General features: G+C 38.0%; 1 protein-coding gene across 19 annotated transcripts in view; it reads left to right on the top strand.

The window, feature by feature from the left end:
• The window catches only part of SIPA1L1 (signal induced proliferation associated 1 like 1), a 221,405-nt gene that overhangs the window by 134,805 nt on the left and 67,660 nt on the right, over positions 1-18,940 (top strand). For 17 of the 19 annotated variants that reach the window (XM_054826598.1, XM_054826599.1, XM_054826602.1 and 14 more), the window contains one exon: positions 9,846-11,666. In XM_054826598.1, the coding sequence (XP_054682573.1) occupies positions 10,169-11,666 (1,498 nt within the window). In that variant the 5' untranslated portion in view covers positions 9,846-10,168. Of the gene's footprint in view, positions 1-93; positions 3,478-9,845; positions 11,667-18,940 lie in introns of those variants that run through there. The other 2 variants (XM_054826603.1, XM_054826586.1) reach the window with 2 other exon arrangements.

Below are 18,940 nucleotides of genomic sequence, written 5' to 3'. Positions count from 1 at the left end.
TTTTCTCGAAAGTAGCAAAGTAGATTATCCCCAGGGATCTCTGATGTCATGCTTGCTTATGTTATATAAGAGTTAGAAGCCTAAAGCTTTTTTTTTTTCCTTGCTGGATTTATGGTGCCTCATAAGTTTAGATATAGACAGCATGTGTGTCAAACGGTAACCTGAGATGGTTTTCCCTTTTGGTCTGTGGGATGATCCCCATGCTTAGCTCTGAATGAAACCAAACGTAGTAAATAAATGTATTCCTTGGGCAAAGATCACAACCTTTTTAGGTTAGGAATATGCATTATATCGGAGTACTGTGAGGAGTTGACATCAGCACTGCGCAAAGAACATGTAGTCACTTACTGAATTGGTTGCCATACCTTTGACATGAACAATTTAATTGCCCAAAGAAAAATGTTACTTCATCTGGTTGTAGTTGTTATTTGAATGTATGCATAAAGTAGGCTTCAGAAAACACAAAACATGGTTCCAGAAAGAAGATTGCGCCTGATACTCAGTTCCCCCCTTTGGGGTGGACTATATTGGAGAAATTCAGCATACAGTAATCCATCAACATCAGTACAGTACTAGTCTAGCTGTTTGCGAGTGGTAGTCATTTAGAATCCTTTTCAAATTAATACATAAGTAATTTTGAAGCCTGTTTCAGTGTTCCAGTGAAAGGACACCAGTCTGGCTTGTAAATGGGATTGCATGTCTGTGAGTTGACTGATTGCAGGCCAAGTATGAAGCTGATGGTCTAAGAGAAAAATGAAAAGAATGGAAAACAAGAGGAAGTGAAGAGTTGCTGGAAATCATTCTTGCTTTCATATAAAATCAGTTACTTAACTAATATTTGGGTTTATCTTCTAAGATCAGTATCTAAATAAGAACCCAGTTATAGCTTTTTTTCCTCTAAACCCTTTCGTTTAACCTATTTATTACTAAGAGGATTTTATGTCTTTGGGGTTTCCTTATTCTACACTTTTAAATCAAGTTCTTCACACTGAAATATCAGTATTCTTTTGAGGGCTTAAAAGTATAGTAATACAAAACTTGTCATTTAAAAGAAGTAAATTGGCATATTATTGAAAAGATATTACTGAGTTTTCAGGTTTTTTCCCAAAATTATTTATAGTGGAAGGCTGTGGAGGGTTCAGCTGAGTGCCTTTCAGTTTGAATGTTCCAGTTGTCCACAAACATTTAAAAAAAAAAAATTAAAAAATCAAAAATATTGCCCAAGTTTTTGCTTACAAGTCTCTATCTGCCTTTAAGGTTTTTAATGGACTTTCTTTCTCGGTGTCGCACACTTGACTGTATGTAGCAGTCACTTGAAACAGAAGCTGCTGCACTTCTTGCAAGGATAATTTGAGGATTATATGCTTCCTTATCTGTTTCAACATGTGAACTCTTAAAAGGATCTCTCTTACTCTCTGTAGCTCTTGTATGACTTTATAGTCTGGACTATGATTTTTGGTATAATTATTTTTATGCTGTCTTTACTTGACCAAAGTTTGAATGCTATGGATACCTAATACATTTCTGCTGTGGAGTCTATCCCAGGTTATTAGGGTCTGTAATTGAAAATTTCCTGTAGAAGCATACAATGAAAACTTGGTGGTGTTAAGGTTAAATTTGTTTGATTTTCTTCATATAACAGTAGTGAATGCAGATTAATTATGTAAAGCATTAGTAGTTGTGGGATCTATTGTTTAAATGACTTCAGGATTAATTATAGTATTTGTTACATTTCTGTACTTCTGTCTAGAGTATTCTCAAACTTCCTTTTGAGAGATAGCATTAACATGTTGTGCGTAGAGATATATATGTATACAAAAATATACATGGTATATATACGTACACACAAAAAGCAGAACGCCTTTTTTAGGGGAAAATAATTTTGTGTGTGCTGTTATAAAAGAATACCACTTAGACCAATGGACATGTTTTAATAGGTTATACAGGGGACACCTTTTTTTAGCTGTGTACTTTCAAAATATTGTATTTCAGTAATAGCTTGGACGCATGTTTCACTTTACAAACATAGTGCTTGATTTTATCTGTGTAACTTCTAGTTGCTTCTGTTGTTTTTTCTAACATACAGGAACTGTAATAGACTCAGGTAATGAATGATCTACTTTGTATTTTCAGGTCAGTAGGAAAGGAAGCAAATTCATGGGACAGCTATTAGCCATTGGGAAGCCTGAAAAAGCTTTTGCTTGATGAGATGCTCAGATGTCTTTTGAGTGGCTTTTGTGGAGAGAGCAAAGCGAGATCTGAAATCCAAATCGATGGCATCTGTTCTACTCCATTGGGGGGAGTAGAGCCTTAGTGGCTGCTGAGGAGGCCTGGGGCACAGGGGAAGGAGTGATGGTGATGCAGGAATCGGAAACACCTCATGTGGGCATCTAGTAGTGATCTCCCTGCACCTACTTCTCTCTAGCATGGCAGTAGTGCCTTTACAGCAGGAGCAGTAGCTGGGAGGAGCACGTTCGGGAATGCGTGTGTGTATATGAAATGCTCTCTAGATGGTTAATACGGGGGTTGCTGGGAATAAAGCCTATTAATTGTAGGTAAAATTTAACTTTCACTTCTAAAAAGGTGCTTTTATTTCTCCCTTAAACATATGACTCCGTGATCAGTCAGCCTTTGGAGGAATGGTACTCTGTGGAGGTTTGGGAGCTGGATGACTTTCATGAGGATGGCTCCTTACAATTCTTTTGGCAGATCATGAGTTTAGGGAGAAGCAGCTGCAGTGACAGAGCAAAGGAATAAAGTGGTGTGTTGGGAAAAATATTTTAAACCATAGGAAAATGATGGGTTAATATTTTTATTAATCCTATTATCAAATCAGTGACACAGTCCAACACCTGTCATAAAAATAATTAACTTTGAGTTGCACTCCAAACTACTTAGAAGCAACTGGAAGTTTAGAGGTAGGTTAAACACCCTCTTTCCCCTTCTTCAAAACTGAGGTCTCTTGCTTAACTCTGATGTTTGTGGGATGTCATGAGACATGTGGTGATGACTGCCGGCACTAGTATGCCAAGTGTGGCCAGCAGGAACGTAGCCGGTGGTGCAGCACAGAGACCACAGGCTGAGCTCTATCTTTGTGTTGTTCGGCACCAAAGTTGTGCCGGAAACAAACTTGTGGCCAGGCTGGAGGAGGAGGGCGGCGTACGAGCCTTTCTGCTGTGACACTCTGAGCAAGGATGCAAACCTCAGGAAAGTGCATCTGTGGTACTTACTGTAACGTACGGCAATTATGCTGAACTGGTTTCTGACATTAATAGGTCAGAGTCTCGTGGTATCAGAAGTTAGTCATTGATTAACTCGGGTGCTTTGCAGATAAGTAACTTTTGCAAGAATCCACACACCAGAGAGTGGTCGGTCTGTTTCTGGAACCATTACCCAGGGATGCAATATGACAACAGCTAGAAACTGAAAAAGAAAAACAGAAGAGAAACATCTCTTTAAAAAAGATGGTGGGGGTGTGTAAGTGAAACTTTTTTGTAGTTGCTAAAAATTTACTTTCTTGAGAGACGGTATCGGGGAGCTAGAATATTTTGCTTTCGTGTTTTGGCATTGGTTTAGAGTTGTTTCCTAGAGAGCAAGCAGTGCTCTCAAAAAATAAACTATTGCTGTTAACAATCGCATTCCAGGAATAGAATACAGTATAGCATACACTAAGACTTGTCAGCATCTTTTTTTCTAGTCCTGTAAGTTAGCTTCCAGGAAAGGAATTCTGGATTTAATTAACTGAGTGACACTGGTACCAAAATGGAACGTGAGTGTTGAAGTGGGAATGACCACGTGCGGTGCCTTTTCTCTCTCTCTCCTTCTCTGTCTCAGTTAAAAGGAGTTTTAAAGGCTTTGCTTCAGCAACAGTTACTTGTACGCTCGAATACTGTGATAGCCTTGTTGTGATTAATGGTTACCAAATAGATGTGAAAAAAGAGGACATAGTTCTAGCTTGAGATATTCTCGTGTTTACATGGAGGCTAATGAATGGGAGATGATAATGGAGGAAAATGTGCTGAAGTGTACAGGTAGGGGATTACAGTCCCCTGCATTCCTACATCTGTCTCAATGTGATAGCTTTTGTTATACTTCATTTACCATCCTGTTATGTCATGAACATTTTACCGCTGACTGCAAGCAAGTATGATTATTGAGTGTGACTTCATGGTCTTCTACACAGGGAGGCCAGCTGATTCGGTGTGCTCTGAGCCAACCGATGGTTTACGACCGTGGTTAGCAGGGCTCGAAACTCTGAGCGAGCAGATTCTGCCGAGTGCCACAGTGCACAGGCTCAACCTCGGCACACTTCTCTAGTGACCGCACACCCTTCGCATGTGGCGGAGCAAGCTTGTATGTGCCTGTAGAAAGGCACACTGCAAGACTGCGGAAACCGATGGCAGTAATTCACTTTAATTACTATTACATCTTAAAATCAGTGCAGCCTTGCTTAAGTTCATGTATTTTAGTGTGAGCTACTTCAGCAGAGAATAAATTTAAGAATAAAGCACTATTAAATCTCAGCAGATCAGTGCAGGTGATCGTTGTGTATACGGCAACAGATGGCACTCCGTTTCCTTAGAGCAAAGATTCTCTTCCAAGGGTTAGGGAGCAAGGGAAAAAGGCAGAAACACAGGCTTGCTTACATGTAGATTAGTGGCAAATTTTGTAGATAACATGAATTGGGGAGGTAGAGGGAGAAGAAAGAAAAGTTACAGGAAATCTGCCTTTCATCCTATGCGAAGCTGACAATTTTCACAAATTCAGTTAACACAAAACCAGCAATTCCTCTAAGTGTAACAAAAATAAAACTGATGCGCTAGTAAAATACCAAACACTATTCTTCAAATAACCTTTCAGTTGATAAAAACTTCCTCAGAAAGATGAACCTTTTAACTTTCCTTCAATTAGAATGATGAAAGTAGTCCTGGGAAGAAAAGGATAAAGTTAATAATAAGTAACTACATAAAGCTAAGTATTTCTAAAGATTAAATTGAATTTTTCTCCTCTGAGGAATTCATTTTATGAAATTAGACATTATTTTGTACCTATAATAACTTAATTGGCTGATAAATGAATGTTCCCCCCTGGGATTTGATCTGTGTTACAATTCAAGTAACAATTTGTGACACAAATAGATGAAGCTTTCATATATAAAACATTTTTCATTGTTCTCATTTATTTTTCTGGTTTCAGAGGAGCTGCTTGTTTTCAGGTTTTGTGGCGATTCCAGTTTTTTTTCCCCCCCGTAAAAACTAACAAGGGTTACTGTCAGTAACGTGTGTGTTTGTTGCACTGAGTTTCCTAGTTGGCTAAATTTTGGTAAACGCTGTGGAATAAAGATGACTTCATTTATGTTTTTAAAATCCACTTGCTGTAAAATGTGGTTACATCTATAAATTCTATTAATTGCACCTTATCCTACAGTTTTCGGTATTTTAAAATATCCCTGGTGCTATGTTGCATTTACCACCATGTACTATATTTTATTGTTGTGACTGGGGGGGGGGGCGTTGAGAGAGTGGGGTTATGGAGGCTTGGCAAAAGTGAGACTTTTCTAGAATTTGAGAACTGATTCCCTCATTCCCAAATTTATAATTAAAATTGACACTTTTTAATGAGGGCTGATGGTGAAATATGAAGTCTTTTCTCTGGAACATTATGAATCATAAATAATTTGGTGCCCCCAAATCAATCTCTGTCAATACCAGAGTGTTAAGATCATTAGAATCTCTGATCCTGCAGTCTGAAGTCTCAGCATGTTCCCAGCAGATAACAAATTATTAAATCTCTTCAAGTAAGACTCAGTTGTGGGTAAAGTCACTACTTTGTAAGGAAAACCAGCACGATCCCACATAAACTAAATCTAGGAAAAACTGTAATAGATGGTCTGTGAGACGAAAGGAGAAAGGGGGATCAAGCCTGATGCTTCATCTGAATAAGATGTTATCTTATTTGGTTACCTGAATCCAAGATAGACACTGATTAGTGTGCTGTAGTTGTGTTATTTTACTAGCCTGAGCTGATTTGAGTGAGACATTTCTTCTCAATCAACTGCTTATATTTGCTTCTTTGTAATCCAAAAGTCTCTGGACACAATCTTGACTGGTAGGTTGTCTTCATTTTCTTAGTGGTTAACTTCAGTCATGGGGAATAATAAATCAAGATCTGTTGTCTTACCTGCACTTTTAAAATGATGGAGAGCCGCAGAACTGTCTTAAGATGCAGCTACAAGGACCTTTTAGTTTGATCAGAATGGTCCTTTGTCCTATGATTGGAACCCCAGTTTTGGAGGAGGGAGCAAAGTGATGAAAAAGGTAGAAATAGAAGGGGAATGAATGAAAGCAGGTTTGCTTATTCTCAATTTAAAATGAGCTACAGATGCAAAGTACTCCCATGCTGGTAAAAATTAACAAAGAATGTTGTCCTAAGGATTTGAGATCCATCTTCAAAAGATCCTTGGCTTGCTGTACTGATTATGGCATGCAATCTCTTAAGCAGATCATCGGTTTTCTAAGCTTGATCTCTTAACTGTTTTTTAATTGATATAATCAGTACTAAATGTAAATGTGCCCCTCTCAAAAGTTTTTGCATGTGGTTTTCATTTATGGCTTTTTATATGTGGGAGTTCATCTGAGTATTTTGTTGGCTTCCTCAATAAGTTCAGATGAATTGGAGAAGCATACATTTCCTTGGCTATGCTACTTTGTCCTCGCCGTAGTCTGTCTGTATAGACATTCGTAGCTCTACATTGATTTTTTTTCTATATTGAAATAGTAATGAAATAGGAATTGTTATTCATTACAATTACTGCTGTCATCTTTAGAAGTAGATACCATACTGCCTATTTTGTAGTTGCACCTAATTTTAATACACTATATATTTTGTGTTAGCAATTCTGCTACTTAAATATTTAACTTTCTACAGGTTTTCTAGTTCATAATATCGTCTGGTTATTGGTAACTGATGGTCATTTAAATCAACTGTGATTCACTCTGATGCTGTCGCGTTTTGCAAGTAATGAATATGAGAAAATGTTTAAGTGCAGATCGCAGTTATTGTTCTTTTTCCATTAAATCCAATGACCTGTGTACTCAGGACCTATCCTGTTGGAATTTTTAATGTTATTACAATGTAATGTTCTCACTTTATTTTGGTTGGAGCTAATCAAACCTTTTAGATCAGACTGTTAGGTCTCAAATTAGATACTGGGATAGGAAGGGCTAGGGAAACAACAACAGACGAGTAGGGACGGTCTCCATAAAGCTTTAAGTGATTTATTTCATATAAAAATAGACACAGGCAAAGGTGGAATTCAGTTCTTTAGAGTAAGATATCAACTATTACCTTAACCATTAATTGCCTGTATTCCAGCTGCTACAGCAGATGAAGTAGGACAGTAGCAAAAACCCGCAGAACATGAAACAGCTGGTCCCCAGAGTGAGACATCCTTAATGCTGAGTCAGGGACAGAGAAAGCATTTCATGTGGAAAACGTACCGTGTGGTCGTATAACTAACGGCTGTACCATACGTACAACAGGTCAAGAATAAATTCCACGGAGCTCCTTTTTTTATATATATGATTATATAGCTATATATCTTGATTTAGCGCAGTTGTCCCTGAAGTTTTTAAAGAGAAAAAAATAATAATTGGGGGTGGGTGGGTGGTGGTGTGTGTGTGTGAGGCAACACCTGGTAGCATTTGGATGCTTATATGGTTAACACCAGGCTTAGGAATTTTTTAGAGCTATTCCGTGAACTTCTGCCCCAGAGTTAATGAGAAACTTGCAGGTTATCTGTTTCTGTAAGGACCAGCACTTGAGGGGGAGGAGATGTATACTTTGCTTTTGGAGATATTGATGGTGGAAGAGGAATGGCGAGGGACAGACATCTTGGGTTTCATCGCAGGCTATGAAGAGGAGTGTGGGGTAGTGGTCACTTGTACTTCTGCCTGTTTTGTGTTCCACCCTTAGCTGGACTCTTCCTTCACTACCCCTTTTAGTCTGTCTTCCTCCTGCTCTTAAGTCCTTACCAGTTTTCGTTCTATTTTCCTTCCATTCTCCCTATAAAAGCAGGTCTGTATAGCCCTTTAGAAAGGGCTGTGCAGCATTCCCATTTCATAGACCTTATTGCATAAACGCTATTTGCTTTGGCACCATTGAAAAGCATAGACAGAACATTAGGTTATGTGATGGCACACGGCGTTTGCATTTTTCCTTCCTTGATCTGATTTGTGCACAGTTGTTTTGCTGGTCTGATCATATTTTAGACTGGAGAGCGTTTGAAATTTGTGAAAGGTTACAGCTGAAAATTCAGTAGTTTTGCAACAGCTGCATGGATAGACTGCCTTTCGAAAGTTATTCTAATTACACAGGTAGAAGAAACTATTGTTTCAGCAGTATCATTGTAGCAGAATTACAAGGAAAGTAACTGTGCTTATGTAAATGGCTGTGCAAACACAATAATACTAGATCACTTGCACCATTCTTATGTGTGATGCAGTCAGCTTGCTTTTTAAGTATTCCTTATGTGTTCAGCTTTATATAAATAGCAGCTATTTCAAAGAGGTGCTGTCTATGGCAAGTGAAGTTAAAACATGCCGCCTTTGGAGGCAGAAAGTGCCCTGGCTTGATATTTAATTAGTGGGGAGCAAAGTACTCCACAGTTTTGAGAAAAGACTGCAGAAAGTACTAGTTTCCGTAGAAGCATTGTAAAGCCTTGATGCGTAGACAATACTGTATTGTCAACGCGGTGCTGGTTCAGCAGCGTCTCTGCGCACACATTTGGCAAATATGTAAAGGCCACATTTTGTGTAATAGGTTCAGCCTTTGAAAATTATTAACTACTCTGTGTTAAAGGATGTACACAGCAATGCAAGATTTTATCTTGACAATCTCATGCTTTTGTCTTCTACTAGCAAGGATGTATTTGTGGATTTATTTAATTTTTTTTTTTAGCTCCTCAAAGGGTAGTATACTAACTGCTTTGTAATCACTTTGGTCCTGGTGAGGTATGGGAAAGCATTTAATTTCTACGGCTTTGTAAAGCTGGATTATACAGGAGCTGTGGCAGACAATATTTTGTTAGCCAGGGAAATTAAATGGAACTTTTCATATCAAGTTATTTAAAAGTATGTGATTCTGTTTAGCTTTGGTCTTTATATATATATATTGTGAAATCTGGGCAGAGGGAGTACATGCTTTGTGCAGATTATCCAGCTAATCTGCAAATAAGGCTGTGCAAAACACAGAATAGATGTTATTGACAGCCATTCTCTCTATTACCATTTTGTAATCTTTTTGCTAATTAGCTTCCTTCCTTTTTTTGTTAGCATATCATAGTTATTTACATTAATGGAAAAATTGAATAGGCATTGTTAATACCTAATTGCAACCAAGGATGTATGACTTTTAAATGGTAAATTCTTTAAAGCATTTATAAACAAAATTTGGAGTCCTGATCTGGCTCCTCTATAGTTTCTACAGGAAATGTATGCTGTATGTGTACTTCAGCTGAGGAAATTAGCTCCCTACTTGTGCTTCGTAAAACTGACTGCTAACCCAACTAAAAAGTATTGCTAATCAGTTCATAAGGAAAAAATTGTATTTAGGTGTGGAATCCAAATGCACAAGTATTTTTTCAGAAGGCAAACCAACAATATCTAGAAAACTCTTTGTCACCATGTAACACAGCTCTACTTTTTTGAAATAATGATCAACAAGATTTTAAAGCATGTTTGTTAGAAATACTAATTCTGTGTAATAATTACTTTGATAGTTTCAATCATGAAAAAAGTTATATATGAAATGATTAATGCTTTTATCTCCCTTTTTCTCTGTTCCAGGCTTAAAAGAAGCATAAGCGATTGGATTACAACTCTGACATTTTGGAGCGCAAGTGATGTTAAAACAATTTGAATGTATCAGAGCATGGCTGCTTCTTAAAATGCAAAAGTTAAAGGAAATCTTTGCTTGTCAAAACCTACTGAATATCTGAATTTTCTAGACATCCTGCATTTAACTGTGTCCTTAAATGTCCGTGATTAAGATCTCATGCAACCATTGTATATTTTGGAGACTATTCTCCAAAAGAGAACTGTGCATTTAAAAAGCAGAAATGACTGTGTTTTCCCTTGGAACTTACTAAGCTTGAACATACTGAAAGATCATGACCAGCTTGAAGCGGTCCCAGACCGAAAGGGCTGTTGCCACGGGGGTATCAGTTGGAACAGATGGCACCTCAAAAGTCCACTCGGATGACTTTTATATGAGGCGCTTTAGGTCACAGAATGGCAGCTTAGGATCTGCAGTCATGGCGCCAGTTGGACCTCCTCGCAATGAAAGTTCCCATCACATTACCTCTACTCCTGGAGTCCCTAAAATGGGGGTCAGGGCAAGGATTGCTGATTGGCCCCCAAGGAAGGAGAACATCAAGGAAGCAAGCAGATCTAGTCAAGATATTGAAACATCAAGTTGCCTTGACAGCATGTCTTCTAAAAGCAGTCCTGGGAGTCAGGGAAGCTCTGTTAACCTGAATGCTAGTGATTCTGTCATGTTAAAGAGCATCCAGAGCACACTTAAAAACAAGACCAGACCATCTGAGAATCTAGACTCCAGGTTTCTTACACCTGATGGCTATCCCAGTTCCCCAAGGAAAGCTCTTCGCAGAATAAGACAACGCAGCAACAGTGACATTACCATAAGTGAGCTCGATGTGGATAGTTTTGACGAATGTATTTCACCCACTTTTAAATCTGGACCATCTCTGCACAGGGAGTATGGCAGCACATCTTCCATAGATAAGCAGGGAACTTCAGGGGAAAGTTTTTTTGACTTATTGAAGGGCTATAAAGATGAAAAGTCTGATCAGAGAAGCCCAGCCACAACTAAGCTCAGTGAACTCCTGATTGCCAGTGGAAGCAAGGGTTCAGGATTCTCTCTAGATGTGATAGATGGACCTATTACTCAAAGGGAAAACCTGAGACTCTTTAAGGAAAGGGAGAAGCCACTCAAGAGACGCTCAAAATCAGAGACAGGAGATTCATCCATTTTTCGTAAGCTGCGCAATGCCAAAGGTGAAGGGGAGCTTGGGAAGTCTTCAGATCTTGAAGATAACAGGTCAGAAGATAGTGTCAAGCCTTGGACTTGTCCGAAATGTTTTGCTCATTATGATGTACAGAGTATTTTATTTGATTTAAATGAAGCGGCAATCAACAGACATAATGTTATTAAAAGAAGGAACACGACCACAGGTGCATCTGCTGCTGCTGTAGCATCGCTTGTCTCTGGACCCTTGTCCCACTCTGCAAGTTTCAATTCTCCAATGGGCAGCACTGAAGACCTGAATTCAAAAGGAAGTCTCAATATGGACCAGGGGGATGATAAAAGCAATGAACTTGTGATGAGTTGTCCTTATTTTCGTAATGAGATTGGTGGGGAAGGGGAGAGGAAGATCAGCCTTTCCAAATCTAATTCAGGTTCCTTCAGTGGATGTGAAAGTGCCTCGTTTGAGTCGACTCTGAGTTCCCATTGCACGAATGCCGGAGTAGCAGTTCTGGAAGTTCCCAAGGAGAATCTAATTTTACATCTAGACAGAGTGAAAAGATACATTGTTGAACATGTAGACCTTGGTGCATATTATTATCGAAAATTCTTCTATCAGAAAGGTAGGTAAATTTTACTTCTCCTTGTGTTTTATTAACGATTTTTTTGGTTTACCCATACAAAATTCAGTTGATGTATAATAGTATTTGCAAGAATTATTTTTTTTAATCATTAGTGCTTAAACATGGTATATTTTACTGATCAGTACGTGCTATGTCTAATAGTCTTTCACAGTGTTGGAATAAAAAAAATGTTGATGATTTTAGTACTGACATACGTAACAGTGATGGCTACAAGTTATAAATGTCTTGAAACACAGCTTTGGTATCCATGGGAGTGGGCAGGGGTTGGCACATGAAAGATTAAAAAAAGAAGATAAAATCCTAAAATATGAGAACTTTCTTCCCTCCACATCAAGACGTGATGTACTGAGGATTTAATAGAATGTGCAGATTGGAAAGTTAGCATTTACAGTAATCTTTGGACATTTTAATATCTTAATCATCCATTTCAAAATGTGGAAGGTTTTATTTTAAGTCAATAATACCATATAAATTAGGAAGACGGATTTTTATTATATTCTTTTTAGGTATCATTCTAGAAAGAAAATTCTGATTTGTCAGATTCTGCAGAAAGAAACCATCACTGTATATACATAACTACACATACTTATATATACACACGTATATATTGCAATGACAATGACGTATCTGAAAAAACAGAGTACAGCAGCTCTTTTGCAGATTCAAGCAACAGGGATGTCTGGTTAAAATAAGTGGATGGTCAGTTCAAAAAAACTTCAACTTGTTAATTGTGTGTTACAGCTAATAATCTCGTCTCCTGTTTTTCCCTTGCCTTGAAATACGTCCATCTCCTGCCTGTTCTTCCCTGCATTGTCCTTTGGTTGGGTGGCTCTCGTCATGCTTTCCACAGTCTCCTCGTTCTGCAGTCTTTCTAGGGCTGAGAGGTAGCCCTTGGTGCATGGTTTTTGAGAGCGCTGATCCACGTCCTTTGGAGAGAAAGGAGTGAGGAAAACTATGGGTTTCCTGAGAACAGTAAGCCAGATGCGCAGTACAGGATGAGGTTTGTTCGGAGGGGAGAGCCTGAGATTAGAGACCTTTGCCTGCGATTACCTTCCTATCTGTCTCCCTCAGGAACAATTTGATTCCTTATCACTCTGGTGAGTTTTGCAATCAGCCGCTAAAGGTGCAGTTTCATGTTACAGCTGACATGATTTAACAGCATTTCAGCACTAAAAGGGGAAGACTTTATTCCTTCCCCTTCCTTGTACCAGTTCTCTTGTTTTCTGAAAACTTGATAAGCCAGTTCGGTTTACTAACCAAGCAGAAATCTTGCTATCGCAATAAATTTGCTTTTTATGGCTTGGTTATTTCTCCCCAGTTTTAATGAGTCAAATCAGCTTTCCTCACAGTCAGAGCAGTACCAAAGCCTAGTGCCAGGTAAGCGAGAAGGGTGAACAGTTGAAGAGGAAGGAGGTGAGAGTGGGATTTCAGCCCTTAGGCAGCAGCCATTTGTTAGTTTGGCTTATCCTTAAGGGAAACGACACCTTCATGCTACTACAATGCCAGTCACCGTTATAACTCCATTTCTTTCTAATCCTAATTAAGACGAATTGGATAAAATCGACATAACCTAGTCCTAAGGGTATTGGTGAGGGGTAACCAGATATAAAAGTGTCAGTATGTGTATGTAGTGGGGTTGGAGGGAGAGAAGAAGCTGTTATTTTTTCCTTAAGTCCTAAAACTAAGTTTTAAATTCACTGTGCTTGTGTTCAGTCCAGCAGGCACGAGCCAGGGGCATTGTTCATACCAGAGATGTTTTTGTCTGCAAGAAGTGTACTTAGAAGACTCATCAGATGTGTCCAAACCTCACAGTTCTACAAATACCAAACACATTTTGTTGACCACCCAGTGTATTGTCTTTCCCCAAGCAAACTTTAGACTAATCTGAAAGAGATGGGATAGTGATAAAGCAGCATTAAAAAAACCAAACAAAGAAGTCAATTGTGACTGAAAGGTTTTATAACATGAAGCAAGCAAAGATGCAGAAACTTCCTTGTTTGAAGAGGAGGTCAGATCTTTATGATGGTGTGAATGGAATAGACAGTGACAAAAGTTTCAGTGGGATCAGCTAGTCAAGTCAGCAGGCCTTAGGTAATTTTATAGTCTTTAAAAGTATGAAGCAAAGAATTCTGATTCAGCAACAATAACTTTTAAAGATTTCAAACCGGGAAAATTTCACAGAACTGGAGAACTACTGAAGTAATCCTAGAGCTTGCAAAGAATAAAAAGTGATGGCCCAGAGAATTGTAATCCTTTAGTTTGTTTTCCTTCCAACCTGAAATAAAGCAGGTAGTTTGGGACTATATCAACAAAGAACGGCTAGTTAAAAATCATTAATGATGCCAGTCAGCATGATTTAATGAAGAGTAGGTCTAGTCACAAAAAGCCCCCACACCGCTAATCTTTTGTCTTTCAAAAAAAAAAAAAAAGAACAATGAAAGCCATTGCATTTATATAGTCCATTTTAATTTCTCCAGGGTAATTTGGTGAGAATGTGATGGTGACTTGACTGATACATTTAATTATATGGAGGTAATAGCTCATTCTTTACAGGTATTGTTCCTTGGATGATGCATCTCAAATTTTAGCAGTGTACGGGCTAGGCATCAGTGAGCTGCAGTATTACTAACATGGTCCAAATTAATTAAAATATCTTTAGTTAGTGTAAAATGTTTGCATGTGACATTTATGGATGAGTCTTGTGTAACGTCATCGATGAACACAAACGGATGAGCATTTGTATGTAATGACCCTTTACAGAGCTGTGGTAAAAACTATTGATAAACAATAGTCTGGCCTGGTGTCCAGACTTTTAAATGTGAAAATACTGGTGCAGACAGTTTAGTGGAGGTTAGAAAGATGGTGTAGATACTGGGAAAAGAATTTTATAATGGTAGTTCACAAGGTTGGATTCAGCTCTTTGGTAGCTGGTAGAGTAAGGCTGGCTTCATTTCAGTATTAGCGTGCTTTCTCACTTGTGCCATAACGTATGTGTGCTTTCAGCTCTTGCTGCTTGGTTTTGTCCAAAGGCAACTTTATTATCTGGACCCTCTGGAGTAAAATCAGAGTACTGGCTGAAATACACAAATGAGATCATTAATAACAAAAAAAATGTTTCGAAGTGTACTGGTACTGGGCAAAATTCTAAACGACTGTGATTGTTGAAATAAAATATTTCTAAACATGGTGCTTTTAGAATTAATCAGAAGGAAAACAAGTTGGACTTGTTTGGTTTTTTTGTCTTTTCTGCAGAGTGGCACCAAATGTTAAGGGTGGAGGGAGGAAGGGAAGATTTCAACAAACTACCTGTCGATTGTTTTGGGACTACTTTCTGGACTATTTTTTCCTTGCAGAGCATTGTAATGTTTTCGTTTGTCCCATGATTGGATATAAACCCTTGCAACTAATATTCTAAGAAGATATGTGTTAAGACAGCTGATGAACTTCAGTTTTGATAAAAAGTATGGTTTTTGACAGAAAGGAGGAACAAGTTGTTCAGGCCTTCTTACTGAAATGTAGGAAAAGATGTCTTTTTTTGTGAGAAAGCAAGATTCTTACTTAAACGTATAACTTTCTGCCCCCCACAATTAATTTCATACTATTGACTGCAATGCTTCATTTTATTAAAAAAACCCCACAAAACAACCACCAACAAAAAAGAGAGACGCTAACCCCTTGAAATCACTGCTGCTGGACATAAAATTAGTTTCCAGAGAAGGGAAGAGTCATCCTAGGTTGACCCAAAACTTGTAGTCCTGTCTTCTGGCAAAGGCCAGCAACAGATACTGAAGGAACAGTAAGAAGGTAACAGGTTAATTATTAGCAATAAAGTATTTTTCCAGGAAAGCCGTGCTTATTAGCCTATCTATGGCTTGGTACTAAAGACTTCTTTATTATCAATAATAAAACGATAGGGATAGAAAAAAAAAAATTGTTTCCACCAGCTTGTCTAATTGCTTAGGAAAGAGTGTATCGCTCCGGAGGAGCAGTCTATTCTCTCTGTCCCCCCAGTTGTATCTGGGAATTAACGATTTTCATGGAAAGAACCAAGAGCATCCATTTAGCTTCAGTCCTCATCAGGCAGTAGTCGCTAACGTTGCTACCGTTTATGCCAAATTTGAGTTACTGGCTTAGAATGAAAGACTTGACTGCGAAGTAAATAGTTTCCTGAGCTGGTTTTGTAATGAAGGAGGCGTTGGTCAGCTTTCCTTTAACTGTTGGCAGCCAGTAAAAAAACCCTTTGCTCTAATGCTTTAAATTGCTGCATATTCTATCCCCAAATCGGTACCTTTCTAGTATGTGGCTAGACTTCACAGCAAATTTACAGTTAACAGTCTGGTCATGAGCAGCAGCAGCAGTCTGAAGACGTTATAGGACTGAGCTCTAAAAACGCTGCCCTCTTGTTTCCAGAGAAACGCAGGGCAGAGCTTTCCAGTGCTGTGAATGCTGCGGTAGCCTTTGAAGGAAGTGCTTGGTGCCGAGTTTCATTCTGAAGTGAAATGTTTGGGATTCTTCCTTCTAGTCTGATTACACAAAATACATCAATCGAACATGATATCAAAATGTAAATAGAATAAAAGCACAAAAGAACCTCCTCGCTCAAAATCAAGTGTATTTACTTGGATTTCCTCTGCAAGGGAAACTTGTAAATATCTGCCAGGAAAATGAGTATTTTCACTCAGGTTCTTTCACTGGAAGTGGCTTTTGAATTATATGATTAGTATTTAACTGTTTTTAAAAGTCTGTGTAAACTGTTTTAAAGACCAGGTACAAGCAATTAATTATTTCCTTTTGGTGTGGATTTATAAATTAATTTGTAGCTGTTGCTAGATGTCTCCTGAATGTCTTTTAATTAAATAATGTTTCAACAGTAGTTAAATGAAGTAATGTCAAGCTTGAAAAGTATTGCTTTCAATGAGGTTCTGTGTGGGGCGGAGGAAAAAGCTGTCTTCTGTGCTATTCACATTCAGCATAAAATTCTTCAATTATAGTTGTGATGTAGCCCTTCTTTTTACAGTAAAACTCCCAGACTGGATATTAAGCTTTGTGCGCTTAAATTCTCATACTGCTTTTCGTGCTACAGGAAAGAGAAAATGGTTGGATGTGAAGAAATTCAGGATGTAGTGGAAAATCAGGTAGACATGCGAGAAACTCTGTACCACAGGGAAAAGTAGTCAGATACGTTACCGGGATATATACTGTCGCTTGCAGAATGACTACAGAGGTGGGGTAGAGGAGGAGAAAGAGAATAAAAAGGAAGGTAAAGAGTGAATGACCCTGTAGTAAATGTGAATAGAGGAGAGGACAATGTGAATGAAGAGAGGACTGAGAATGTGGGTAGGAGAGCAAGACGACTGCCCTGTGTAGAGTGAAGGGAGAGAGGACAAAAGACATTTCCTATTAGTAGAAAGGTGTAAAATTCCTTCCACCATAGTGTACATTTTCCCAAATTAATAGGAGATAGAGAAAAGGTTAATCAAATGATATAGTGTTCATGTAGCTTCAAGCATTCCTCTTACAATCTTCCAAAATGTATTTTCTCTTCAAGATGTAATTTCTCCTGAGAAAACTCTCCATCTCAATTGCAGGCTAGACTGATTACAAGTTGTATAAATTTTATTATCTGTGCACTTATCAATACAGAAAACTCTACCATAATTTTTGGACCCTTCTAGCATGTATTAACAACATCTCTTTTCTGTAAAATTTTCAATTGTATAAGCAAAAGTACGTCAATGTTTTTAAGTCACTAAGCAGTTTAGAGTGGAGATGTCCAAGCTATCTTGCATTCTGGAAGCTAGATAATATGCTGATAGAAAATTGATATCATGTTCTCAGTGGTTGTGCTGCTTCTGCATTGATCATCTCTGCCATAAACCGCTTGGTGAGCTATAAACATCCTGAAAAAAGCAAGTTAATGGATGAACAAAAAACTAGGGTGCTAATAAGATGTTTGGGGGTTTTAAACAACAGATCATCTCTGGCATTTACAGGGCTCATATCAGTGGATTAATACAAAGATTTAATTAGGCTTATATGGATGATCTAATTTATTCATAATTTCCCACTCATGACTAATCAGTCACCCAAAACTTACACCAATATTTACAGGATATTCCACAAGATACTAAAAGAATTTTGAATCTTAATTACCTCTATGCGGAGTATTGGCTTTTGAAGACTTGCAGAGGAATTTGGTGGAAAGCAGGCTTTATAATGCTGTAAGCATGTTTCTTTTATGTATTGCATGCTCTGAAATCTTAAATGGAAAACACTGAGGAAAGGGTAATAAAATACCAGATACTGGGGAACACAATTGAGCCCCCAAGGGCTTAAAGGGGTGGACAGCTGTGTGAAGACAAAGGTGTAATTCTAGGGCACGAGTTCATAAGGAGAGAGCACCTACATGAAAAGTATTTAGTCTGTTGGAGGAAAGTATAGGAGAACAAGTAAGTGTAATTTTAAAAAGAAATAGAATAAAAAATGAGGCACTCAAATTTTTAACACCACAAGTGATTATTCTTTGGAAAAATGACTGCCATTCACATTGGATGGAGTGTATTTCAGTGTCTATTTTTAGTATCTTTAAAGTTGCAGTTCTTGACAGTGATACTAAAATATTTTACATTTTATCTCTATAGCGAAATTGTTCATTTTAGACTGCTGTAAAAGTTCTTGTTGTTTTAAAGTTCTGATTGTTTTAAGATTAACAAGTAATCTGTACACAGTAGTTCAGGCAGTATTGTTACGTTTCCTTTCAGGGCAGTTACATCTTTTTTCATCCCACTGAATTTCACATTTCTTCTTTGAATTGTTGATTTTTTCAGACAGCTCTAACTTTCTATTTTTGTGCATGTATAAATTCATTCATATATGCAGACATGCAGCATATGGAAAGAGATGACATAGGACTTACTTTTCTTGTGCAAGGCTCAATTTCTATTTTTTGACAGTTTCTCTTAAATTCTCCTTTCAGTTACTGTATGTTTAAATTCAGTTGTCACTTGAGATGTGTGCAGCTTTGTTTATATGTTGCTGCGTTCATGGTGATGTACCTCTGTCATCAGTCAAGATAGTTCGTAATGCTCAGAAGATGCAATAGAAGAGCCTTCAACACCAATCTCTTAAATTGTTCAGCTTTAATTTTTATGAATATACTTTTCTAATATTTAATTTTTGTTTCTCTCCCCCATCCCACTGGGAGGGGGGGAGATGAACGAATGGCTGTGTGGTGGTTTTAGCTACTGGCCAGG

Source organism: Grus americana, chromosome 5 (genome assembly GCF_028858705.1).
Source record: "Grus americana isolate bGruAme1 chromosome 5, bGruAme1.mat, whole genome shotgun sequence".
NCBI lineage: Eukaryota > Metazoa > Chordata > Aves > Gruiformes > Gruidae > Grus > Grus americana.
This window is presented reverse-complemented; position numbering and strand designations above follow the sequence as displayed.